At 39.3% G+C, this 21,857-nt stretch overlaps 1 protein-coding gene across 1 annotated transcript; it reads left to right on the top strand.

Moving 5' to 3' along the window:
- The first annotated feature begins 2,666 nt into the window (after window positions 1-2,666).
- Window positions 2,667-14,588, top strand: LOC122751926 (S-phase kinase-associated protein 1-like). The gene is made up of 2 exons (XM_043999181.1): window positions 2,667-2,748; window positions 13,938-14,588. The coding sequence occupies exons 1-2, from the start codon at window positions 2,667-2,669 to the stop codon at window positions 14,486-14,488; spliced, it is 633 nt and encodes a 210-aa protein (XP_043855116.1). The 3' UTR covers window positions 14,489-14,588.
- The last annotated feature ends 7,269 nt before the right edge of the window (window positions 14,589-21,857 follow it).

Consider the following 21,857-nt stretch of genomic DNA (forward strand, 5'->3'; position numbering starts at 1 on the left):
ATTTGTTGTTTGACCCATTCATTCTTTAGAATGAAATTATTTAATTTCCAATTGATTTTCAGTCTACTTTTCCATGGCTCTTTCTTACATGTAAATTTTATTGCATCATGATCTAAGAAGGATGCATTTACTATTTATGCCTTTCTACATTTGACTATGATGTTTTTGTGCCCTAATACATGGTCAATGTTTGAAAATGTGCCATGTGGGGCAACTAGGTGGCGCAGTGGATAAAGCACCAGCCCGGGATTCAGGAGTACCTGAGTTCAAATCCAGCTTCAGACACTTGACACTTACTAGCTGTGTGACCCTGGGCAAGTCATTTAACCCCCATTGCCTTGCAAAAAAAAAAAAAAAAAAGGAAGAAAGAAAAAAGAATGTACTGCTGAGAAAAAGGTATATTCCTTTCTATCCCCATTCAATTTTCTCCAGACATCTATCATGTCTAACTTTTCTAGTAATATATTCACCTCTTTCACTTCTTTCTTATTTATTTTTCGGCTAGATTTATCTAATTCTGAGAGGGGGAGATTCAGATCCTCCACTAGTATAGTATTACTAATTCCTCTTGTAACTCATTTAACTTCTCCTCTAAGAATTTGAATGCTATACCATTTGGCACATACATATTTAATATTGATATTGCTTCATTATCTATAGTGCCTTTTAGCAAGATGTAGTTTCCTTCCTTATCTCTTTTAATGAGATCTATTTTTGCCTGTGCTTTGTCTGAGATAAGGATTGCTACCCCTGCTTTTTTTATTTTAGCTGAAGCATAGTATATTCTGTTCCAGCCTTTTAACTTTACTCTGTGTATCTCTCTGCTTCAAATGTGTTTCTTGTAAACAGCATATTTTAGGATTCTGGCTTTTAATCCACTCTGCAATTCGCTTCCGTTTTATAGCAGAGTTCATCCCATTCACATTCACAGTTATTACTAACTGTTTATTCCCCTCCATTCTATTTACCCCCTTTGTACTTCCCCCACTTCTTTCACCCTATTCCTCCTCACCAACGTTTTGCTTCTTACCCCTGCCTCCCCCAATCTGCCCTCCCTTTTTATCATCCCCTCCCTTTTCTTTACCCTTTTCTCCCTTGCTTTTGTCCTCCCTTCTATCAGTCCCTCCTTCCCCTTCCCCTTTTATTTCCCTAAAGAATAAGCTAAGTTTCTTTATCCAAATGAATGTATATGTTATTCGCTCTTTGAATCAAATCTAATGAGAGTAGGGTTGAAACAGTGTTCACTCCTCCCTTCTTTCCCTCTATTGTAATAGGTTTTTTCCCCCTCTTCATATGATGTAATTCACCCCATTCCACCTCACCTTTCCTCTTTTCCCTATTTAACCTTTTAATTTCCTTTATGTCATCACATCAAAGACAATTTATATTTATACACTCTGTGTATAATCCCTCTAGTTAAAAGTTTATCCTCCTGTTTAGGGATGTTTAACCTAATTGAGTAACTTTTTTTTTCCCTGTTTACCTTTTTAAACTTCTCTTGAGTCTTGTATGTTAAGATCGAATTTTCTATTCAGTTCTGGTCTTTTCCTCAGGAAACCTTGAAATTCCCCAGTGTCATTGAATGTCCATCTTTTCCCCTGAAAGAGAATTATCAGTTTTACTGGGTAATAGATTCTTGGCTGTAGTCCAAGCTCCTTTGCCTTCTGGAATATCATATTCCAAGCCTTGCAATCCTTTAATGTTGAAGCTGCTAGGTCCTGAGCAATCCTGACCGTGGCTCCATGATATTTAAATTGCTTCTTTCTGGCTGCTTGAAGTATATTCTCCTTCACCTGATAGTTCTGGAATTTGGCTACAACATTCCTTGGAGTTTTCCTTTTGGGGTCTCTTTCAGGAGGTGATCAGTGGATTCTTTCAATGATGATTTTATCCTCTGATTCTATAATATCAGGGGAGTTCTCCTTAATAATTTCCTGGAATTTGGTATCTAGACTCTTTTTCTGATCATGGCTTTCAGGCAGCCCAATGATTCTCAAATTGTCTCTCCTGGATCTGTTTTCCAGATCAGTTGTGTTTCCAATGAGGTATTTCACATTTTCTTCTATTTTTTTATTCTTTTGATTCTGCTTGACTGATTCCCGGTGTCTCATGGATTCCTTATCTTCCAACTGTCCAATTTTAATTTTGAAGGCATTGTTTTCTTCAGTGAGATTATGCACCTTTTTTTTCCACTTGGCCAGATGAATTTTTTAAGGAATTGTTTTCTTCAGTCAATCTTTATGCTTCCTTTTCCAAGCTGCTGATTCTTTTTTCATAATTTTCTTGTGTTGCTTTCATTTCTCTCAATTGATTTTTAAAGTCCTTTTTGAGCTCCTCCCAGAAGGCTTTTTGTTCATGAGACCAATTCATCTTCCCTCTTGAGGCTTCACATGTAGGCAATTTGGGAGTATTGTCCTCATCTGAGTTTGTGTTTGCCTCTTCCCTCTCAACACAGAAGCTCTCAATGGTGAGAGTTCTTTTTTTGTTTTTTGCTCATAATACAGCTCATTTTATTTTATTTTTTAAAGTTGAGGTATCCTCTGGGGGCACCAGGGTCCCCGTTTCAAGCTTCTTGTGCTGGAATATAGGGCCTGTGTCACTGGCTCTCTACACTGAGGCCTCTATGGCTTGTAGATTTTTCACTGCCCTGGGCTTCCTGTCTGAGCATGCTGGGATCAGTGGATGTCACCCTGGGCTTCCTGTTTGAGCACACTGGGATCAGTAGGCTTTTTGGCGCCTGTCCTGTGGGTATCCCTCCAGCTGGCAACCTGCCCTCTCAGATGGTGCAGGTGGGTTTCGCCACTGTTCTGCTGCACCACCAGCTTGTTGTGCCAGGATCCAAGGGCCTCAGTTTCTCGGCTGTGTCCCACAGCTTCCTGCTGACTTGCCCCCCTATCTCCCGCACGCTGAGCTGCAGTGACCTGAGCCTCCCTTTTGCCCGAGTAAGACTGACCTTTCCTGAAGTCTTCTAAATTATCTCTGGTTGGAAGACTGCGTCCCTCTGTGTCTTTGCAGGTTCTGTAGTTTCAGAATCCATTCAGAGGCTTGATTTAATGTTCTTTTTGAGGGAACAGAAGGAGAGCTCACGCAATTTGCTGGCTACTCTTGCCATCTTGACTCTGCCCCCCTTATGCCATATTTTAAAAATACTTATTGATGCATTTCATTTTATGTCACTTTTTATGAATATATTGCTCCCACCTGTCTTAGCTCATAAGCCATCCATTATAACAAAGAACAAAAAGAAGGGGGAAAAAGTTCATCCAATGAACCAATAATGAGTGAAATTGCCTATATTACAATATAGGCAATTTGAGAAAGACAGTTTTTGAATGAATAATGTGAAGAAGAAAGATTACAAAGCGATTTATTTACTTGAAAACAAACTTCTTTCAAGAAGAAGAATCACAGAATCTCAGTGTTGGAAGGGACATTGGAAGTTATCTCACCTCCCTGCACAAGAACCCCTCTACAACTACAAAGTGGTCATCCAACCTTCCTTCAGTTACTTTCTGAGACACCGAACTCACTCCCTACTGAAGTAGTCCATTCTGCTTTGGAATAGCTTTGACTGTTAGAATGGCTTTTCTTTCTTTACGGAAACATAAATCTGCTTCTCTGTGTCTTATTCTCATTGATCCTTGTTCTGTCTCCTTGGGGCCAAGTGGAACAAGTCTAATAATCACTCTTCCACATGACAGTCCTCTAAATGCCAGATGGTACTTCTCTGTGCCCTTCAGATCCCATACATCCAATTTTATCTGCCCATCTTCAAATGCCAACAGGCAGCATTGGGATCTAATGAGAAGCAAAGGACCTGCTGTTTCCTCCTGGAAATGCTGGCATTTACTTCATTTGTAATAGCAACCTAGGAGGCTAGGGATCAAGTATAGACAAGGACTGTGAAGGGAACTTTGGCCAAGATTAGCAAGTCAATTCTATAATATAGGGCCAGGTTTCATATGGTCATTGTCAACCAGGAGGAGATTGGTAGGAGTGCTGAAACACCTTAGAAGCAAATTCAAGTTACTAACCTCCCAGTGATTAGAATATCCCTTCAAATAATTTCTACTTTGCTCACTTAGTTGTTACCCTTAATCTTTTCTTCTTCATTTCCTTTATAATATTTTGATGTCTTCTTAGGCTAATGTCATTAAATATATTTCATTTAACATAATGTATAGAATGCTGAATTGAAAGTAGCAAAATCTGGATTCAAATTTCACTTCTGACACATAATATCTGTGTCATATCCTGAGCTAGTCCCTAAATGTCTCTGAGACTTAGCTTCCCCCTCTTTAATAAGGGGGGTTGGCTTCTAAGGTGTCTTCCAGCCACAAAAGCTTACTGGATATCTCAGTCTATATGTCCCATATGCATCTTAAACTTAACAAAACAGAATCTCAAAACAGAATGCATTATCTTTCCCCCTGACTTCTTTACTTCTACTGAGGACTGTCAGTCTTGAGACCAATCAGTCTTCAGTCACCCAGGTTTTCAATCTAAAATTCATACCTGACTCTTCACTCTCACTCACTTCCTGCCCCCTCCCAGATCTAATCAGTTGCCAAATCCTGTGAATTCTAATTACACAATATTGTTTGAATCTCCATATATACATACACCATTTTTTTTTACTAGTGCCCTCATCATCTCTTGTTTAGACTAGTGCAATAGTACCAGAATTGGTCTACCCACATCCACTCCTCCAAATCATCCTTTCCCCAGCTGTCAAATGGATCTTCTTAAAGCCTGTGTCTAACAATGTTATTCTGCAAGTTATGAAATTTTAAAGGTTCCCCATTGATTCTAGAATAAAATAGAAACTCAACTGTTGGCATTAAAAACCTCTCACAATATGACTAAAAACCTAACTTTCCAGAATTATTCCCCACCATGAACTCTAGGGTACAGTCAAATAGGTCTAGTTCCCATTTCTATCCAAGTTCTTTGATCTCACTACTCTGGGACTTTGCATAGAGTGTTCCTTCTACCTGGAATGTTCTCCCTACTCACCTCTACTTCTTGGGACCCCCAGTTCCCTTCAAGGTAGAGGTCAAGTATCATCTCCTATAAAAGGCTTTTCTTGGTTCCCCACCCCACCCCCAAATCCTTTGTATTTATCTTGTACTCATCTGGTAATATTGGTGCATGTGCTGTATAACCTCGGTAAAAAATAAGCCACCTGAAAGCAGGGATTGTCTTGTTTTTGTGTTTGTGTCTTCATAACATAACATAGTGCCTAACACATAGTGGGTACCTAATAAATTCTTCTTGAATTGAAATGCTTTTTTTAAAAAATAGCTTTTTAGTCAACATGGGTATTACTGTATCGAAAGGCAATGTGATATAGTGGAGAAAGAACTAATCTTGGAACCTAGAAGACCTGGGCTCAAGTCTTATTCTATTTTTTTTTAATTTTTAATTTTTTTATTTTTTGGTGAGGCAACTGGGGTTAAGTGATGCTTAGGATCACACAGCTAGTAAGTGTTAAGTGTCTGAGGCCAGATTTGAACTCAGGTTTTCCTGAATCCAGGGCCGGTGCTCTATCCACTGTGCCACCTAACTGCCCTCAAGTCTTATTCTAACACATAGTCATTGTGTGATCATGGGCAATCCACCTATTCTTTCATTTCCTCCTCCCACCCCCACCCCCACCCTCAAACAGCTAAGCGGACAAAATTTCCATACTAGGAAGTTTCCATATACCAATGAAATTGCAGATCTGAACACGTAAATAAATAACAAGTAATCCCTGCATTAAAAATAAATAAATAAATATGTATATATAAAACAATATTTATTTTGTTAATCACATTAAAAAATCTAATGCTTGACTTATTTACTTATATTATACCCTCTTCTCTCCCCAGCTGTTTGTTTGTGGCTATGGTTATCAGGATGGGGACTCAGAGAAGAGAAACATTTATGGAGGCTGTCAAAGCAAAGACCATACTCCAGGTCAATAGAAAAGTAGAATTTGACCTCAGATTCTCTTGGGCAAATGAACTCTGCTTTCTTTAATGAAGTTTTCCCCATTTTATCAAAACACTTGGTGCTTTAATGAAAAGGTCCTTCATCTTGGCTATGGAGGTAACTTTGATTAGTTTATCTTCACTCATTTTCCAATACTTTGGTTCTCAAAGTGTGGTCTGCAAGAAGCCTGTGGGTTAGAGCTGGCACAGTACTCAAATATGTGTTTGTTTGGGGATCTGGACTTGTATTTTCATTTTTATAGGTAACTTCTAGCAAGGAAACTCACTCTATAAATGCAAATCAGCACCTGCTCTGCAATGCATAGTCTTAGATAGTTGCTTGGGACACTGAAACATTAAATGACCTCTCCAGGGTCCCACAAACCAATATATGTCAGAGGCAGGACTTAAATCCAGATTTCTCTGACTCCAAGGCCAGATCTCTACCTACTCTGCCATGCTGCCACTCAGTTATTTGTGGTTATGATATGATAATATCTATATTTTGATTTGGGGAATAAATTTGTCTTTTTATGAATTTCCCATTTCACTCTCATTAAAAGCAATGCCATGCCTGCCATTAATGATTGTGAATGGTTTTTGATTTTTGTCATGGGACTGACTGGGCAGAGCAGACAGATGGTCCATGGAGTTGTCTGCCCCAATAAATTAGTTGGTCTGTGACCTGAAAAATATGAGAAGCCCTGATTTAACCATGGAAACACTATGTTAGAGTAGATTAACTGAGGATATTTAAGTGGAAAGTATTCACATTTCAATCCAGCAATGGATATATTATTTCCTTCTTGTTTGTTCAATTTAAGTGCACACGTTCAAGGAAATTTTGTTTGGAATCTATTCCTTTCTCCCCATCTCATCATCGTCTTCTTCGTCATCTTCATCATCATCATCTTCTTCTTCTTCTTCTTCTTGGTGAGGCAATTGGAGTTGTGACTTGCCCAGGGTCACACAACTAGTAAGTGTCAAGTGTCTGAAGCCAGATTTGAACTCAGGTCCTCCAGGGTCGGTGTTCTATCCACTGTGCCACCTAAATGCCCTCCCCACCATATCTTCCTAATTAATGCCACCACTTTCTGACATTCTTCGCTAAAACAAAAAATGCTGTTGCTCCTGAGTTCCTTCTATCATTTCCAGTTTCTTTCTCATAACTCCCAGCAGATTTACATTCTTCACGACTCACTTTCTCTTATACACTATCCTTTCTCTTATGGTCTATACTTAGAGGGTCTCTAATATGTTTCTGGTAAAAGTCAGATGCCTTAGGATTTGGAAGTTGCAAATTTCTGAGAGGGGAAGGAGAGGGAAAACAGGTCACATCTGTGTTCTACCTCCCTTCAGGGCAACCTAGGAGTTTGAGGGGAGAATTCCCATGGAAGTCATATTGGGTATTGCCAAAATCTCTGATCTGGTTTTGTTCTGTAGGAGGCATGTCTCTCATCTGTTTTTATTTATTTATTTTTGGCAGGAGATATTATAAGATATTATAATTTCTCTGATCTGTTTACTGATTCTGTTTGTAGGAGACAGGCAGATACAAAAACTATATTTTAATATTCTACAGAAAATGGTGCCTGTGACTTGGAGTTGATTGAAAAACAGAAATGGAATTCACCCTCCAACACAGGTCATGGCAAGGCACCTCCAGGAGCTTTCTCCCAAATAAGCTATAGACTCTTTCTTATAAGGTGAATATTCCTTTCCAGATTCCAACTCAGACCTCGAACTCTTGCTGTTAGTTGAGTTCTTGTCCTATGAAGAAACTGGAGCGCTCAGTAGAAGATGGCTATCACAAGATGTTTCCAAAAGTTAGGCATTCCTCAATTTGGGCATAGAAATTTCAAATTATTTAATTTGGCTAAGTCTTCTTGTAGATCTGTTGCATTGTAAATTATTAAGAAACATTTTTTTGATGTGCACAAATATTATTTAAATGATTAGAATTGACTAAAAATAATGACAAAACTAAATTGTCCTAATGGAGCTCCTTTGACTGGTCTAAATTAGGTTAAATCATGTTATCTTAAAGAAAAGTTAAAAGGCAAAGAAAGTTTTCTTTTTCTTTCTACTCTTCTCTCTCCCTTCTCTTCCCTGGCAAGGGAATGTCAGTGGGGGATGAAAAAGGACTGAGAAAGGGAGCTTCAAGTAAATAGACATTGCTTGGGATTGTGTTTCATGTGTTTGTGTCTCATGTGTGTCTGATGTAAAATTGTCTTATGTGTTCAAGTTTCTGTCAAAAATGTAATTTTGTGCTTGGAATTTGGAAGGAAAGTTGTTTAATTGTTTGCTAAAACAAACCCCACGTTGTGCCTAGGTAACTAGGCAGAAAAACTTGCTGCTCTAATGATATCTTGAGAACTTCTTAGAAAGCTGAATGTGGCATTAAAATACTAATTTAATTTTTTTTTAACTAGAGAGAAAGGAAAGAAAGAAAAAGAAAAGGGTCATGTCAGTGACTATAGTTTCACTATTGTTTTTTAAAAGCTGACGGACTCACCAACAAAGGAAGAGATTTTGTCAGAAAGAAAAAAAATCATCAAAAAGGTCAGTGAATTTGATTGGGCAACATCTAGTTTTAAGAAATTTGGGGATTCATATAAACTAAAGTCAAGTAAAATCTCTTACATATTGCCACTTAAAAAAAAAAAAACTTTTGTAGTGGAATAGCTTTTGGGGGGGGGGGTAGGGGCAATGAGGGTTAAGTGACTTGCCCAGGGTCACACAGCTAGTGTCAAGTGTCTGAGGCCCAATTTGAACTCAGGACTTCCTAAATCCAGGGCCGGTGCTTTATCCACTGTGCCACCTAGCTGCCCCAGTGGAATAGCTTTAAAAATACACAGGAAAATCTGAAATTCTTGGAATAAATGGTTCTTGGGTAAATTAATGTTAAAATGAAATTATCAAATGAGGTTTTATATGGTATCATTTGGAAAATAGATCCAGGTGTAATTAAATCAATTCTGGTCTAATTTTAAGTGAAATTTATTATTATGATGCTCTATCAGGAAATTTGTATTTGTAACATGTAAAAGAAAAGTGCCCAACAGCTTAATAGTTTATTGTATTAGAGATATTGTCAGAATGTGGATTCTTTAAATTCTTTTTGGGTTATGAATTTAATTAAGTGCAATATTGGTTTTCTGTGTAGTGGGCATAATAAGAATATCCTCAGCTGTATTTTAAGGCTTTAAGATCTAACCAGATGCTCAGTAAAGTACAGTGATTTACTTCTGGTTAAGAGCTAGAAATTACAAAGAAAAGATTTTAGGGTCAGCTAGGTGGTGCAGTGGATAAAGCACTGGCCTTGGATTCAGGAGGACCTGAGTTCAAATCCAGCCTCAGACACTTGATACTTACTAGCTGTGTGACCCTGGGCAAGTCACTTAATCCCCATTGCCCCGCAAAAAAAAAGAAAGAAAGAAAGAAAGAAAGAAAGAAAGAAAGAAAGAAAAGAAAAGATTTTAAAAGAAAAAAAAATATTCCCTAACCATTGGGCTATACTATCTTAAGCCTGCCTTCAAACTCTGTCTTTGGTTTCCAACTAGTAAGGTTAGATAACCATTTACTTAATCACGTCTAGCCATCTTTTAAATCTAATGTTATAGAAGTATTGGATATGATAAAAATATTGATTATTGGTTACTGTGCTTATATGAAATTATAAAAAAAATCTCCTTGTGCCATCCAAATTGAAAACAGGCCACACCTTCTCAGCATTCACCCACATTCTTTATCTATAGGCCACAAAAGCCTTGGGACAGAAGATTCGGCTGTAAGGAAAGGAAAAAAGACAGCACACTTTAACTTTAAGTTTCTAATGTAGCTGCAGAGATTTCCTTAGAAAAAGGAGGGAACAAATTTTTACATAGCAGGGGAATCACTCGCCACTATGTATCTTTCATAAAGGTATTATATTAATTTTATAAATGCAGAGTACTAGGCCATATAATTCAGATGTTGCCATTAGTTATTATAAATCCACAGTTGATTTGATTTAAACCAAAATCTGCCCTAAAAGAAATAATGTCGTCTGAATGAATGTTTGCTCTTCTATAAGGATTATTATGGTAAATTAGGACTTGACAGTAAAAAGATTTGGTGTTACTAGGGGCCATGTGACCCCAAGAAAAGTTCTATCTGTCTCAGTTTACTTTTCTATAATATAACTTACCTCCCAGGGTTATGAAGATCACATGATTGTAAAGTGCTTAGCATAAGGCAAATATATTAATGATTCTCTGTGTAAAATATAGAGGTAAAACACATGTAATTAAAATTAAGAACACCTGAATTTTGTAATAAGCAGATTAATGGTGAAGTAACTTTAAATTGGGTAAAAGTTTCAAAGAAAAATATGTTTTGTTTTTTTAAAAGTCTTTAACCATTGAATCACACTGCCTAAGAACAACCTTTGGCTTTGAATTACTTAATTCTGGTAAAGCAGGCCATGCCCTATCTGCATTGGGACTTGCAGGCCCATAAAAGCCTGGGACCTGCTGGGAAAAACAAAGGGTGGCTACACTTTAACTAGACTCCTTATTTGATAAGTTTCTGAGGTATGGGCTATGGGTGGAAGCCTCAGCTCCCTGGAGAAATGGAGTTTTAAGGTATTAATTTTAAAATGTTCTTATAATGTACAAATTGGTAAACAATGGTATCAGCTATAGTAAAAGTTGTTATGTGAAACCTCTTACATGTGTGTGTCTCCTGGTAAAAATTTTATTTCTTATTGCAACTAAAAGATATGAGAAGAATGCAAGTATGTAAGATTTTACTGTTTTCAGTCTAATTGTGTGATTACTCAATATGCAAAACAACTAGGTACATTAATGCTCAGGTTTGTCATCTGCCAGCTAATGCTTACATGGTCATGTTATTATTTACGTCTTTTTTTTTTTTTTTGTGGGGCAGTTGGGGTTAAGTGACTTGCCCAGGGTCACACAGCTAGTAAGTGTTAAGTGTCTGAGGCCGGATTTGAACTCTGATCCTCCTGAATCCAGGGTTGGTGTTCTATCCACTGTACCACCTAGCTGCCCCCTATTATTTACTTCTAGTGATATGTTTTAGGAAAAAAAGAGAGAGATTCAGCATTTTTAAAGCATTTTATCTAATGAAGGTTTGGTGAATATTCCTTTTAACATCAGGATAAATTTTAAGCTGTTTCTTAAAAAATTATTTTCAAGATATAATGTGTACATGTTCAATTAATATTTGCATGATTTAGAAGATCTGCTATCTTATTTGTAAATGTGAGGGAAAAAACAATCCTCTCCTCAATAATTCTCAGAAACTCAGCAGCGATATGACAAAGACTCTTTTATTTCCTTCTTGTGAAAAGGAGTCACCCTAGTGTGCAGCTAGTGGGTACAAAGAAAGGGGGCTCGAAGGCCCTGTTTTATACGCTAGTCCCTAATGCTAATGGACCCTCCCCTTTTTCATCATTGGTCCAATTACTCAAGGGTTACAATCTATGCACAAAAACCAGCTAATTGGAATGCAGTATTCCCACCCTTCTTCCTTGTATGGGCATAACTCAGGCCTGGACCTTATACTTCCTTACATGGATAAAACTCTGGAGCAGACCTTATAGAGACCAGGGCTCTTTGAACCATGTGATTATGTTAGCCTGAGGGGGAGGAGGGGATCTGAGAACTTTGTCCTACAGACAGGTCAGGAGGAGTATGATTGACTGTTATATCCTCATTGAGAGGAGACAACTACCCATTTTCTCATAATCTCTCCTCTTTATTTTTGACTATTGGGCTCCTCTCATTCCATTTATTGAATATCTCCTCTGCCTCTTGGTCTAAATCTGTGAATATTAGCATTTGAGTGCTTGCCTTTACTTTCCCAAATGGAGTAACCTTTGTGAGAGAAGTCTCTAGTAGCCTCTGATTTGACCCTCCAAGGAAGGGAAGGATATAGCATAAAACTCCTGCCACTATAATGAGAGTGGTAAGGATTGAGGCAGTGAAACCTTTCCATTTCCTAAACCAGGATTCCATCCATCCTGTCCAGGTAGTGCCAACCCCTGAATTTTCTGCTAATTCCTCAGCCAGTGTACTTAAGCCTTTCAAGGCTCTAGTTTTTGAACCATCAGGGGCAGTATTATTTGGGATAAAGGTGCAGCATTGGCCGCCCAGCATGACACACACTCCCACTTTTTCTGCTAACATCATATCAAGGGCTATTCTCTTTTCCTAAGCCATTTTGCAAGTTGCAGCCAGTTGTTCAGAAATACCCTGTACCACATCCCTACTGTAATGGATGAACCTCTGCTGGTTCCAATCTACATTTTTAGTTATGTTTACGCACCATAGGAGAGATTCTGGCACACCCCATGGGACTCCTATGCTATCTAGGCAGATTAGAGCATCAGATGACACTTTTTGCTCCTCTGGGCTGTGTTTCTTTCTTGATTTAGACTCACATTTGGAAAAATGCTCAGATGCCATGGTAAAGGGGGTGGCCAGCCACACAAACCCACAAATCCTAGCCCAGTTAGGGGGTAAGGTTGGTCTTCCACCACAATACCACCATAGGTTGGCTTGGGGGAAGATCAAGGATGAAAAATCTACTGAGTCATTCTCAGTTATTTCCCATGTTTGGACACAACTCATATTACCCAAGACCAGAAAACTTCTCACCCATCTGGAGAGACAGGCGGGATGGTTTCCTGGGACTCCAACAAAGGTGGGTATGATCTTTTCTGCTGTCCTTTTCATTACAGGGAAGAGTAGCTCCAAATCCCTGCAAGTCTCACCCTTTGCCAACCCGTTCTCTTATAATTGAAGGAGACACAGGAACCCCTCCAGGCTAAAATCTGGACTTAGAGTATGGGCAGCTGGTCTTCCCAAACCACTGACCCATTCCATCTGAGCATTTGAATCTCAAAACCCAGTCTTTGTCTCCACTGTCTGTTTCACATCCTTAACTTCAATGGCCTGTAACTCAGGAGTTTCAGAGTTTCCTAATTTCCCCTCTTGACTTGGAGAGGTTATTTCTGGAGTCTTAAAAGTGTGGGGAAGAATTTTTAATTGGGGAGTGTTGCTGCAATATTGGGGCAAGGAAGGAGACCAGCAGCCTCCCTCAAAACAGAGCAGAATTCATTTAACAAGAACGAACTTTAAAAAAAAAAAAAAACCACAAACAGGATCAGTAGGATCAAGGGAAAGGAAATAAAATGGGGAAAGGGACATTATACAACCTGAATAACACCACCACCCAGGAATCAGCTGAGAATAGACAGCAGTATCCTGTGGAAGCCTTCCAGCTTCCATCCAGAATGGCAAATCTCCTCCCTTCTTCCCAGCAGACCCCAGACAGCCGCCAGCCAATTGGCTGGCTGCTCTGACAATCACAACTGCCCTGACTAAGCTTTCAATCATTATAATTTTGCCAGGCCCATGTAGGCAACCCACTTGGGCTGATGTCACTTGTCTTATGGAAATTATACTATCCCCAAGTGAAATTGCAGATATTGTCACAGCAGGAAATTCCTTGGTGGCCTCTGGGGAAGCATTTAACAGAATGGCCTCTCCAGGAGCTAAACTGGGATTATAACGATCCACAGCAATTCCAAGAATTAAAAAATGCTAGGGAAATGTTACTGAAAGGAATGGAATCCTGTTCTAAGAAATCTGACAACTGGCAAAAATTTTTAAAACTTGCTCAGGAGTCTAATGAACAACCTAATAGATTTTATGATAGACTTTGTGAAGCTGCTAGGCAATTTACAAGACTGGACCCACTAGACTCAAAAGACTCCTATATTGTACATAATACATTTGTATATCAATCATTGCCAGAAATTCGTAAATTTTTTATGACACAGTGTCCAGGCTGGAAAGATATGGCTGTAGAAAGGCTTAAAGAAATTGCCACCATAGTGGTCTTGGTGCTCTGCATTGCCTGGGGGCCTTTCCCTTGTCGCCTGCCCCTTAGCCCACCCGGCCTTCTCCGCTCTGCCAGCTTGCCCACTGGGGTGCCGGAGATACGGAACAATACCTTCAATTAAGTTGCAGAGCTCCAATGGAGAGATATTTGAAGTTGATGTTGAAATTGCAAAACAGTCTGCAACTATCAAGACCATGTTGGAATATCTGGGAATGGATGATGAAGGGGATGATGATCCAGTTCTTCTACCAAATGTTAATGCAGCAATTTTAAAAAAGGTAATTCAGTGGTGCACCCACCACAAGGATGATCCTCCTCCTCCTGAAGATGATGAGAAAAAAGAGAAGCAAACAGATGATATTCCTGTTTGGGACCAAGAATTCCTCAAAGTTGACCAAGGAACCCCTTTTGAACTTATTCTGGCTGCAAACTACTTAGACATTAAAGGTTTGCTTGATGTTACATGCAAGACTATTGCAAATATGATCAAGGGGAAAACTCCAGAAGAGATTCGCAAAACATTCAATATCAAGAATGACTTCACTGAAGAGGAAGAAGCCCAGGTACACAAAGAGAATCAGTGGTGTGAAGAAAAGTGAAGCTTTGTGCCTGTTGACACTGTAACACTGTAAGGAACGTTCCAAATAACTAGTTGCACTGCTCTGTTTATAATTGTTAATATTAGACAAATGCAGCAGCAAATCCATTGTATAAGCAGGATATCGATCGTTCCCATTGCATGTGTAGTGTTTTTTGAGTGCAGAGTCTAATCCTATGGCTGTTTAAACCAGTATAATCAAAAGTCTTTTTACTTTGGTCTGAATAAAACTGAAACTGTGTGGGTTCTTTATGGAAAGTGGTACTTTTGGCTTTCCTTTTCTTATTTTGTAAAGCAGTTTGTCCAGTTATTGTCCGGCTTTAAACTTTTAGTTTTCTTGCTATCTGACTTGCCCTTTAAGGAACTTGTCATTGTAAAAAAAACACTTGCAAAAGTTTTCCACAAAAAAAAAAGAAAGAAAGAAAGAAAGAAAGAAAGAAAGAAAGAAAGAAAGAAAGAAAGAAAGAAAGAAATTGCCACCTATATCTTTGAGACGAATGAAGACAACACAGCTAAGCAAAGCATTCTGGCAGCAGCACTTTCAGGTCAGGCATTTAAAGGTCAGGACAAAACCTGTAAGGTGTGTCAGTACTGTGAAAAACAAGGACACTCATTGAGAGAATGTAGAATTAGAAAACAAGAACTCAGGTGGGCAGTAACCGAGGGTCTGGAATATTTTTCAGGAGAAACCAGAATAATTATGGAAATTTTTACCAGAAAGGAAACAACCAAGATAATTTACAAGCCTTATTACAACCAGAATCAGTATAATCGTAGACCCTATCAGGGAGGTACAGAAGGACAGATTCAGAATCAGGGTAACTCTAGAATCCCTCAGAGGGAGACACAGGACTGACGGTGTCCAGGGGAAGAGTGGAAAATAAATACAGAAAGCTTTACTTTTCCAGATCCTGAATTTTTGAACCCCCTTGTACCAATCCATTCACCTCCCCAGAGTAACGAACCCCATGTAACCCTCAAAGTTGGGGACACGTATTATGATTGTCTGTTAGATACAGGAACCTCTAAATTAGTCTTAGTGCATAAACCAGACCCTGGATGCAATGCTACTGGATCTTTAAATGTGGTAGGGGTCTCAGGTAAGGCCCAAAGAGTGGCAGAATTAACCCCTTGCATGGTATCTATGGGGCCTTTAACTGTAGAACATTCATTTTTACTTATGCCCGATGCCCCTGTAAATGTATTTGCCATCATTCTCCATGTAATACTCCCATTTTGCCAGTTAAAACTGACACCTGTCAGGAAGACAGTCGCCATTTATTATTAGAATTATACAAGAGAGGCCACAAGGTTTCTAAGTCAAAGGTGCAATGGTGTTTACCTCAGGTAGAATATTTGGGCTTCATTCCGGCTGCTGGAACTCGCTCTGTCTCTCCTAAGCGAGTCCAGGCTATTCAACAACTCATTGCTCCCTCTACTAAAAAGCAAGCAGTTAAGGGCCATTCTGGGAGAAGCTGGGTATTGCAGACAATGGATACCCTCTTTTGGTGAAATTACTAAGCCTCTTATAGCTCTAACCAAAAATTCTGTCCTAGAACCTTTACAGCTGGATTCCCAGCATCTCTCAGCTATAACAGAATTGAAGCGAGCATTGTTATCAGCACCTGCACTAGGACTCCCAGATTACAGTAAGCCTTTTACTCTTTTTGTGCATGAACAGAAGGGAGTGGCTTCTGGGGTCCTGACTCAATCATTAGGACCTGTCCAGCATCAAATAGCTGATTATTCCAGCCAACTAGATTCTGTGGCCTCTGGGGTGCCACCCTGCCTCAGGGCAGTGGCGGCTACAGCCCTTTTGGTAGAAAAAGCCTCTGATTTGGTCCTAGGTAATCCTCTTACAATACAATGTCCCCACGAAGTAGAGGCCCTCTTACTACGCCATAGAACACAAGCCTTTTCAGATCAAAGGCTGGCTAAGTATGAAGTAACCCTGCTAGGTCATGAAAATATCACTTTAAAACGCTGTACAGTCCTTAACCCAGCAACACTGCTCCCTAACTTACCACTCTTTGGGGAGCTGTTGCATGACTGTGCCTCTTTAGTTGATATGGCTGAGAAACCCTGTGATGACTTTTTGGATACACCTTTAGGGAACCCTGATATTGTCCTCTATACAGATGGTTCTTCGTTTATGAAAGATGGCACCTGTTTCACTGGGGCTGCTGTAGTTTCTGATTATGATATTATCTGGGAAGCTTCTCTGCCTTCACATTTTAGTGCACAAGCTACTGAACTTGTGACTCTTACAGAAGCCTGTAACATAGCCAAAGGGAGGAGCACTACCATTTATACCAACTCTAGATATGCCTTCAGTGTATGCCATGCTGTAGGCATGCTTTGACTATGGAGGGGCTTTCTAACATCCTCTGGCAAAGCTATTGCTAAAGGAGACCTTATCAAGGACCTCCTATCTGCCCTGAAACTTCCCTCTGCTCTAGCAATTGTACATTGCCCTGCCTACACAGGGAATAGTGATCCTGTTTCAAAGGGGAATGCATGAGCTGATTCAGCAGCTAAGCTCACTGCTTTAGAAGCCCTTGAACATGTATTTAACCTCTCACCTTCTGAGGATGTTTCTCTCCACCTAACTTATGGTGATTCTGAAGTAGAAAGGTGGAAAAAGAGATTCAAGGCTAAACAGATCAATGAAGTCTGGATGTCTTCGGAGGGAAAAACCACTTCTCCCCCAGAAATTCTATCACCAGGTATGCCTCTCTATTCACAAGAAAGGCCATTTTGGCACACAAGGCATTGTAGACTCAGAAGGACCTGATTAGCACCAGGTATAACTAACACAGCATCTTGAATCTGCTCAGGCTGCTCCACATGTCGATCTAATGATCAACATGCCTTCCGTGCTAAAGCATTTGGAGGGTGCCCTTTGGCATATACACCTTTTGAACATCTACAAATTGACTTTATTTCTATGCCCAAAGCAGGACAATATAAATTTTGCCTTGTTATTGTTGACCAGCTCACTCAATGAGTGGAGGCTTTTCCTGCCCCACAAGCAACTGCTGGCTTTGTGGCCAAAGCTCTCCTTAAAGAAATTGTTCCTTGCTTTGGGCCACCAGCATACATTGACTCTGATAGAGGTACACATTTTTTGTTTTTTGGTTATTTCAGTGAGGCAATTGGGGTTAAGTGACTTGCCCAGGGTCACACAGCTAGTAAGTGTTAAGTGTCTGAGGCCGGATTTGAACTCAGGTACTCCTGAATCCAAGGCCGGTGCTTTATCCACTGTGCCACCTAGCCGCCCCCAAAGGTACACATTTTACAGATCCAATTCTCTCCCAGATTTATTCTTTCTTGGGAGTAACTCCTAGATTTCATACTCCTTACCACCCTCAAAGATCAGGCCAAGTTGAACATATGAATAAAGAGCTTAAGAGCATGATTGGCAAATCATGTACTGAAACCCATTTAAAATGGCCTGATGTTCTACCCTTGGCATTATTCTATCTGCGCAGTAGACCAAGAGGTGAACTCCACATATCTCCTTATGAGATGCTTTTTGGTCACCCTCCTATCCAGGCTAAAACTTTTTCCCCAGTCTATGCATAACTGGTGGGAGGTGATACTTCTGTTGCTTCCTATATACAGGAACTACAAACTAGGCTATGTGATCATTCACCAGTTGAATAAACCTCTATAGCAAATTTGTGGCACAGACAGTCAACACTAAAGAACTCCATATTTTCTACCATAACGGTCATTATGACATCATTAGAAGACTCAATGATGATTCAGAAATGCAGGGAATTGGGGAACCAGTTTAAAAAATGTGGTGCACCCCAAATTCTAGCATTATAAGCTCTTACCTTAAACAAGCTTTTCCTCCTACAGGTGAAGAACTTCTCCACCAAGAGCACATGGCTCTGTCTTCTGGAAAGGATTATTGAACCTTATTGCTTGATTTATAAGGCAATTAATGAACATATTGAGTCTTGCTGATGTTTTATTTCCTTTTGATTGTTTATCATTTCAAGTATCCGTTATTGTCCTTGTACTAGATAGAGAATTCATGGACAAGATGATGTGGTTTACTTCCTTAATGAAGATTCTGTAATAATGTTTAATAATATCAGCCATTTACATTCATTTATCATTTGTATGTCATTATGACTATGTATACTCTGGCTATGGTTTGGGATTATATATATATTTCAAGTATATCCTAAGTTATGCTGTGTAGCACGCATTTTTACCATCAAATTGTCTTTGGTAAAGTTAATATGAGATTTATGATTTATGGAATCTTACAATTTCAGAGACTAATTGCTCTTACAGTGAGCTTAATGGAGATGGTTCAACTCCATGTTGCAGGCCCTGGAGAGAATATATGTACAACAGGAGGAGAGACAGGTACATGTACCCTGATAGAGGCCGAGAGAACAGCCAAATACATTCAGGAAGTCCATATGAGAGCAGCTATGTAGAGTACAATTGCTGGACATAGTCCAGTTTCTTCCTCTCTCACTCAAAAAATGTTCTGGTGTCATGTTAGCCCTAATGCATGCACCTGGTTTAACTTAACTTGGTTTTTTCACTCAATCTGGTGGCATGGTCAGAATCCATCCACCTGAAACCTAGCACAACTATTAGATGTCTGTGCACCATGAGATGTGTTATGGTAACCTTTCCATAACATTTTCAGGTGTCATCATGGACACATAACTAAATTTGGCCTTGATCCAGACATATAGTGGTAAAAAGTGTTAGTAATGTCATAACTGTCTCAATTTTGTATTGCGTATGGATATGAGTATCCTCCAAAGTGGGGACTCCAATATGCTCTATATATATCAAGTTTAAACTTGTTTTGTATATTTTAAAGAACTTTCATTGTTTAATTTGAACATTTTTGGACAATGCTGTGCTAAAGATTAATGAAAATCCAGCAGTTCCAGAGACAACCAGAATCCAAAGACAGCCAGAATCCAGACCAGAGTCCAGTTCCCCTGATGACATCTCAACCCTTCTTTGAAGACAAGATTTTAAGGACTTTAAATGGACATTTTTGTTTTTCCTTCTGTTACTATATACATCATCTGTAATATGTATTTTCCCTTTCCTATATTGTTATTAGTATATTGTTTATTAGCATTGGTTATGATATTCTGTTATTTTTAAAAATTTATTTATTGTTTATTATTTATTGTTCCATCAAGGAAACACCCTGTGTTTCTTGATGAAAGAAAGGGGGGAATGTAAAGAATTCATTGTTATTTGAGGTTTTTATGCCTTGGTGTGCACTGGCTTGGGGCTCCGCAAACCGCAAGATGCTCAACCCACTGGTTGTAGCCGTTGCCGTAGAGCTGGCACCTCACATCATCACCATTCGACAACGCCTACATGGGCCTGGCAAAATTATAATGATTGGAAGCCTAGTGAGGGCAGTCATGTGACTGTCAGAGCGGCCATTCCATTGGCTGGGGCTGTGTGGGGTTTTTCTGGGATTGGAGAATTGGGCATTCTAGCTGGATGCTGGAAGGCGACAGGAGTTCTGCTGTGTATTCTCAGCTGATTCCTGGGCGGTAGTATTTTTTCAGGTTGTATAATTTCCCTTTCCCCATTTTATTTCCTTTCCTTTCCTGCGCAGTAGACCAGTGATCCTACTGATTGTGTTTGTGTGTGTGTGTTTTTTTAAGTTTGTTCTTGTTAAAATAAATCCTGTTCTGTTTTGAGGGAAGCTGCCAGTCTCCTTCCTTGCCCCAATATTGCAGAGAGCCGCTAAGCTAACACTCCCCAATTAAAAATTGGTCCCCACATACTGCTGCCAAATTTTTCATGACCCCCAAATTCAGTTATGTGGCCCTGTATGGAGTCATGACCCACAATTTGAGAAGGCAGGGGCTACATGATCTTTGAAGTTGTTTCTAATCCTGAGACTCTATGATCATGGGACATTTATATTTTTTAATGTTTCATAGTTTACTATAGCCAAAAAAGTTCACTACCTAATGGCCAGATTTCTGCTGAGCTACTCCTCACTTAGGCTAGTCTGTAGATAGCAGATAATCCTCAAGGAAGTTATTTTGTATTTTTCATTTTTGATTCTCTCTACATATATATATTTTCTCCCCAATGGAATTTAAGCTCCTTAAAGGGTAGAAACTGTTTTATTTTTGCTTTGTATTGACAGCAACTAACACAATCTCTTGCAAAGAGTAGGTACCTCTTGAATTGGGGCCATGGTCAATGCTTTTCCAGGTTGGTAGCATCTGACAGAGTTTGAATTTCACTGGCATAGCCTTTGAAGACCATGAGTCATCTTCATACCCTGAAGAGACATTGAAAAAGGACTTTTGTGCTTCCTTCTAACTTCCACAAATTGGTAGTGTTATGGCTGGCTTGAGTAATAATGATTCTGGACCACTTTGGCAATTTGGTGAAACCTATTGACCTCTTCTCTCAAGCTAATGTTTTAAAATGTATAAAATAAAATTTATAGGATTAGTAGGGAAACTACATGGAAATGCAATTATCAAGGTAATAACAAAAATAAGAAAAGGTTCAAGAACTCCAGGTTAAGAGCCCCTGCATAATCTCTTCAAACTGTTTGAAGACACTGCTTTCTATATCTTCTCCAGCATAGACAATACCAATTCCTTCAGCCTTTCTTCATATAACATAGTTTCTAGACTCTTCACAATACTGGTTGCCTTCCATTGGATATGTTCTTGTTTATCAATGTTTCTCCTAAAAAACTTGATACCCAGAATGCAACACTAAGTACTCCAGATGTAATATGAATAGTGCAAAGAACAGTAGTATTATTGTGTTATGTCTTTATGTTAGGGGCTTCAAGTGGTACAGTGTATTATTCTCTTTGAGGTCCTTAGTGTTTTTGAGTGTCTTTCATTCATGTTATAGAAAAACACCCCTGGGTTTGAAGTTAGAAGACTTAGCTTCTGATATGTTCTGATCCTGGCTCTAATACTTCCTACCCACATAAGCTTAAGCAAGTTTCTTCACTTCTTTGGGACTCAATTTCCTCTGTAAAATGAGAGGTTTGGCTATATGATCTCTAAGGTCTGTCCCTCAGCAGCTCAAAATCTTGTGCTTCTATAAGTCTGTACTGTGGTGATTTCCAGAATAGGTCAGCAGCAATAAAGCACAGTCATCATCTCCTTGCTACTTGTCCGTTACTGATACCCTGTGCAAAAATCTGAAACCATACAATGCAACCTAAGATTATGTTAGTCTTTTTGGCAGCCTTGCCACCTTCTTGGCTTGTATTGAATTTTTAACCAACTAATATCCTTACATACTTCTCCCCATTCCCCCCATGAGCTATTGTCTAGTAAGGTATTCCCTCCACCCCCACCCCATCACAGGCTTGTATA

This window comes from Dromiciops gliroides, chromosome 1, assembly GCF_019393635.1.
Source record: "Dromiciops gliroides isolate mDroGli1 chromosome 1, mDroGli1.pri, whole genome shotgun sequence".
Classification (NCBI taxonomy): Eukaryota; Metazoa; Chordata; class Mammalia; order Microbiotheria; family Microbiotheriidae; genus Dromiciops; species Dromiciops gliroides.

Bases quoted from the DNA above. Each gene is read 5' to 3' on its own strand.
- LOC122751926 (XM_043999181.1), top strand. From the start codon at position 2,667: ATGCTGGGATCAGTGGATGTCACCCTGGGCTTCCTGTTTGAGCACACT. The intron at 2,749-13,937 runs GTATCCCTCCAG...CCTGCCCCTTAG, and splicing joins TTTTGGCGCCTGTCCTGTGG to CCCACCCGGCCTTCTCCGCT.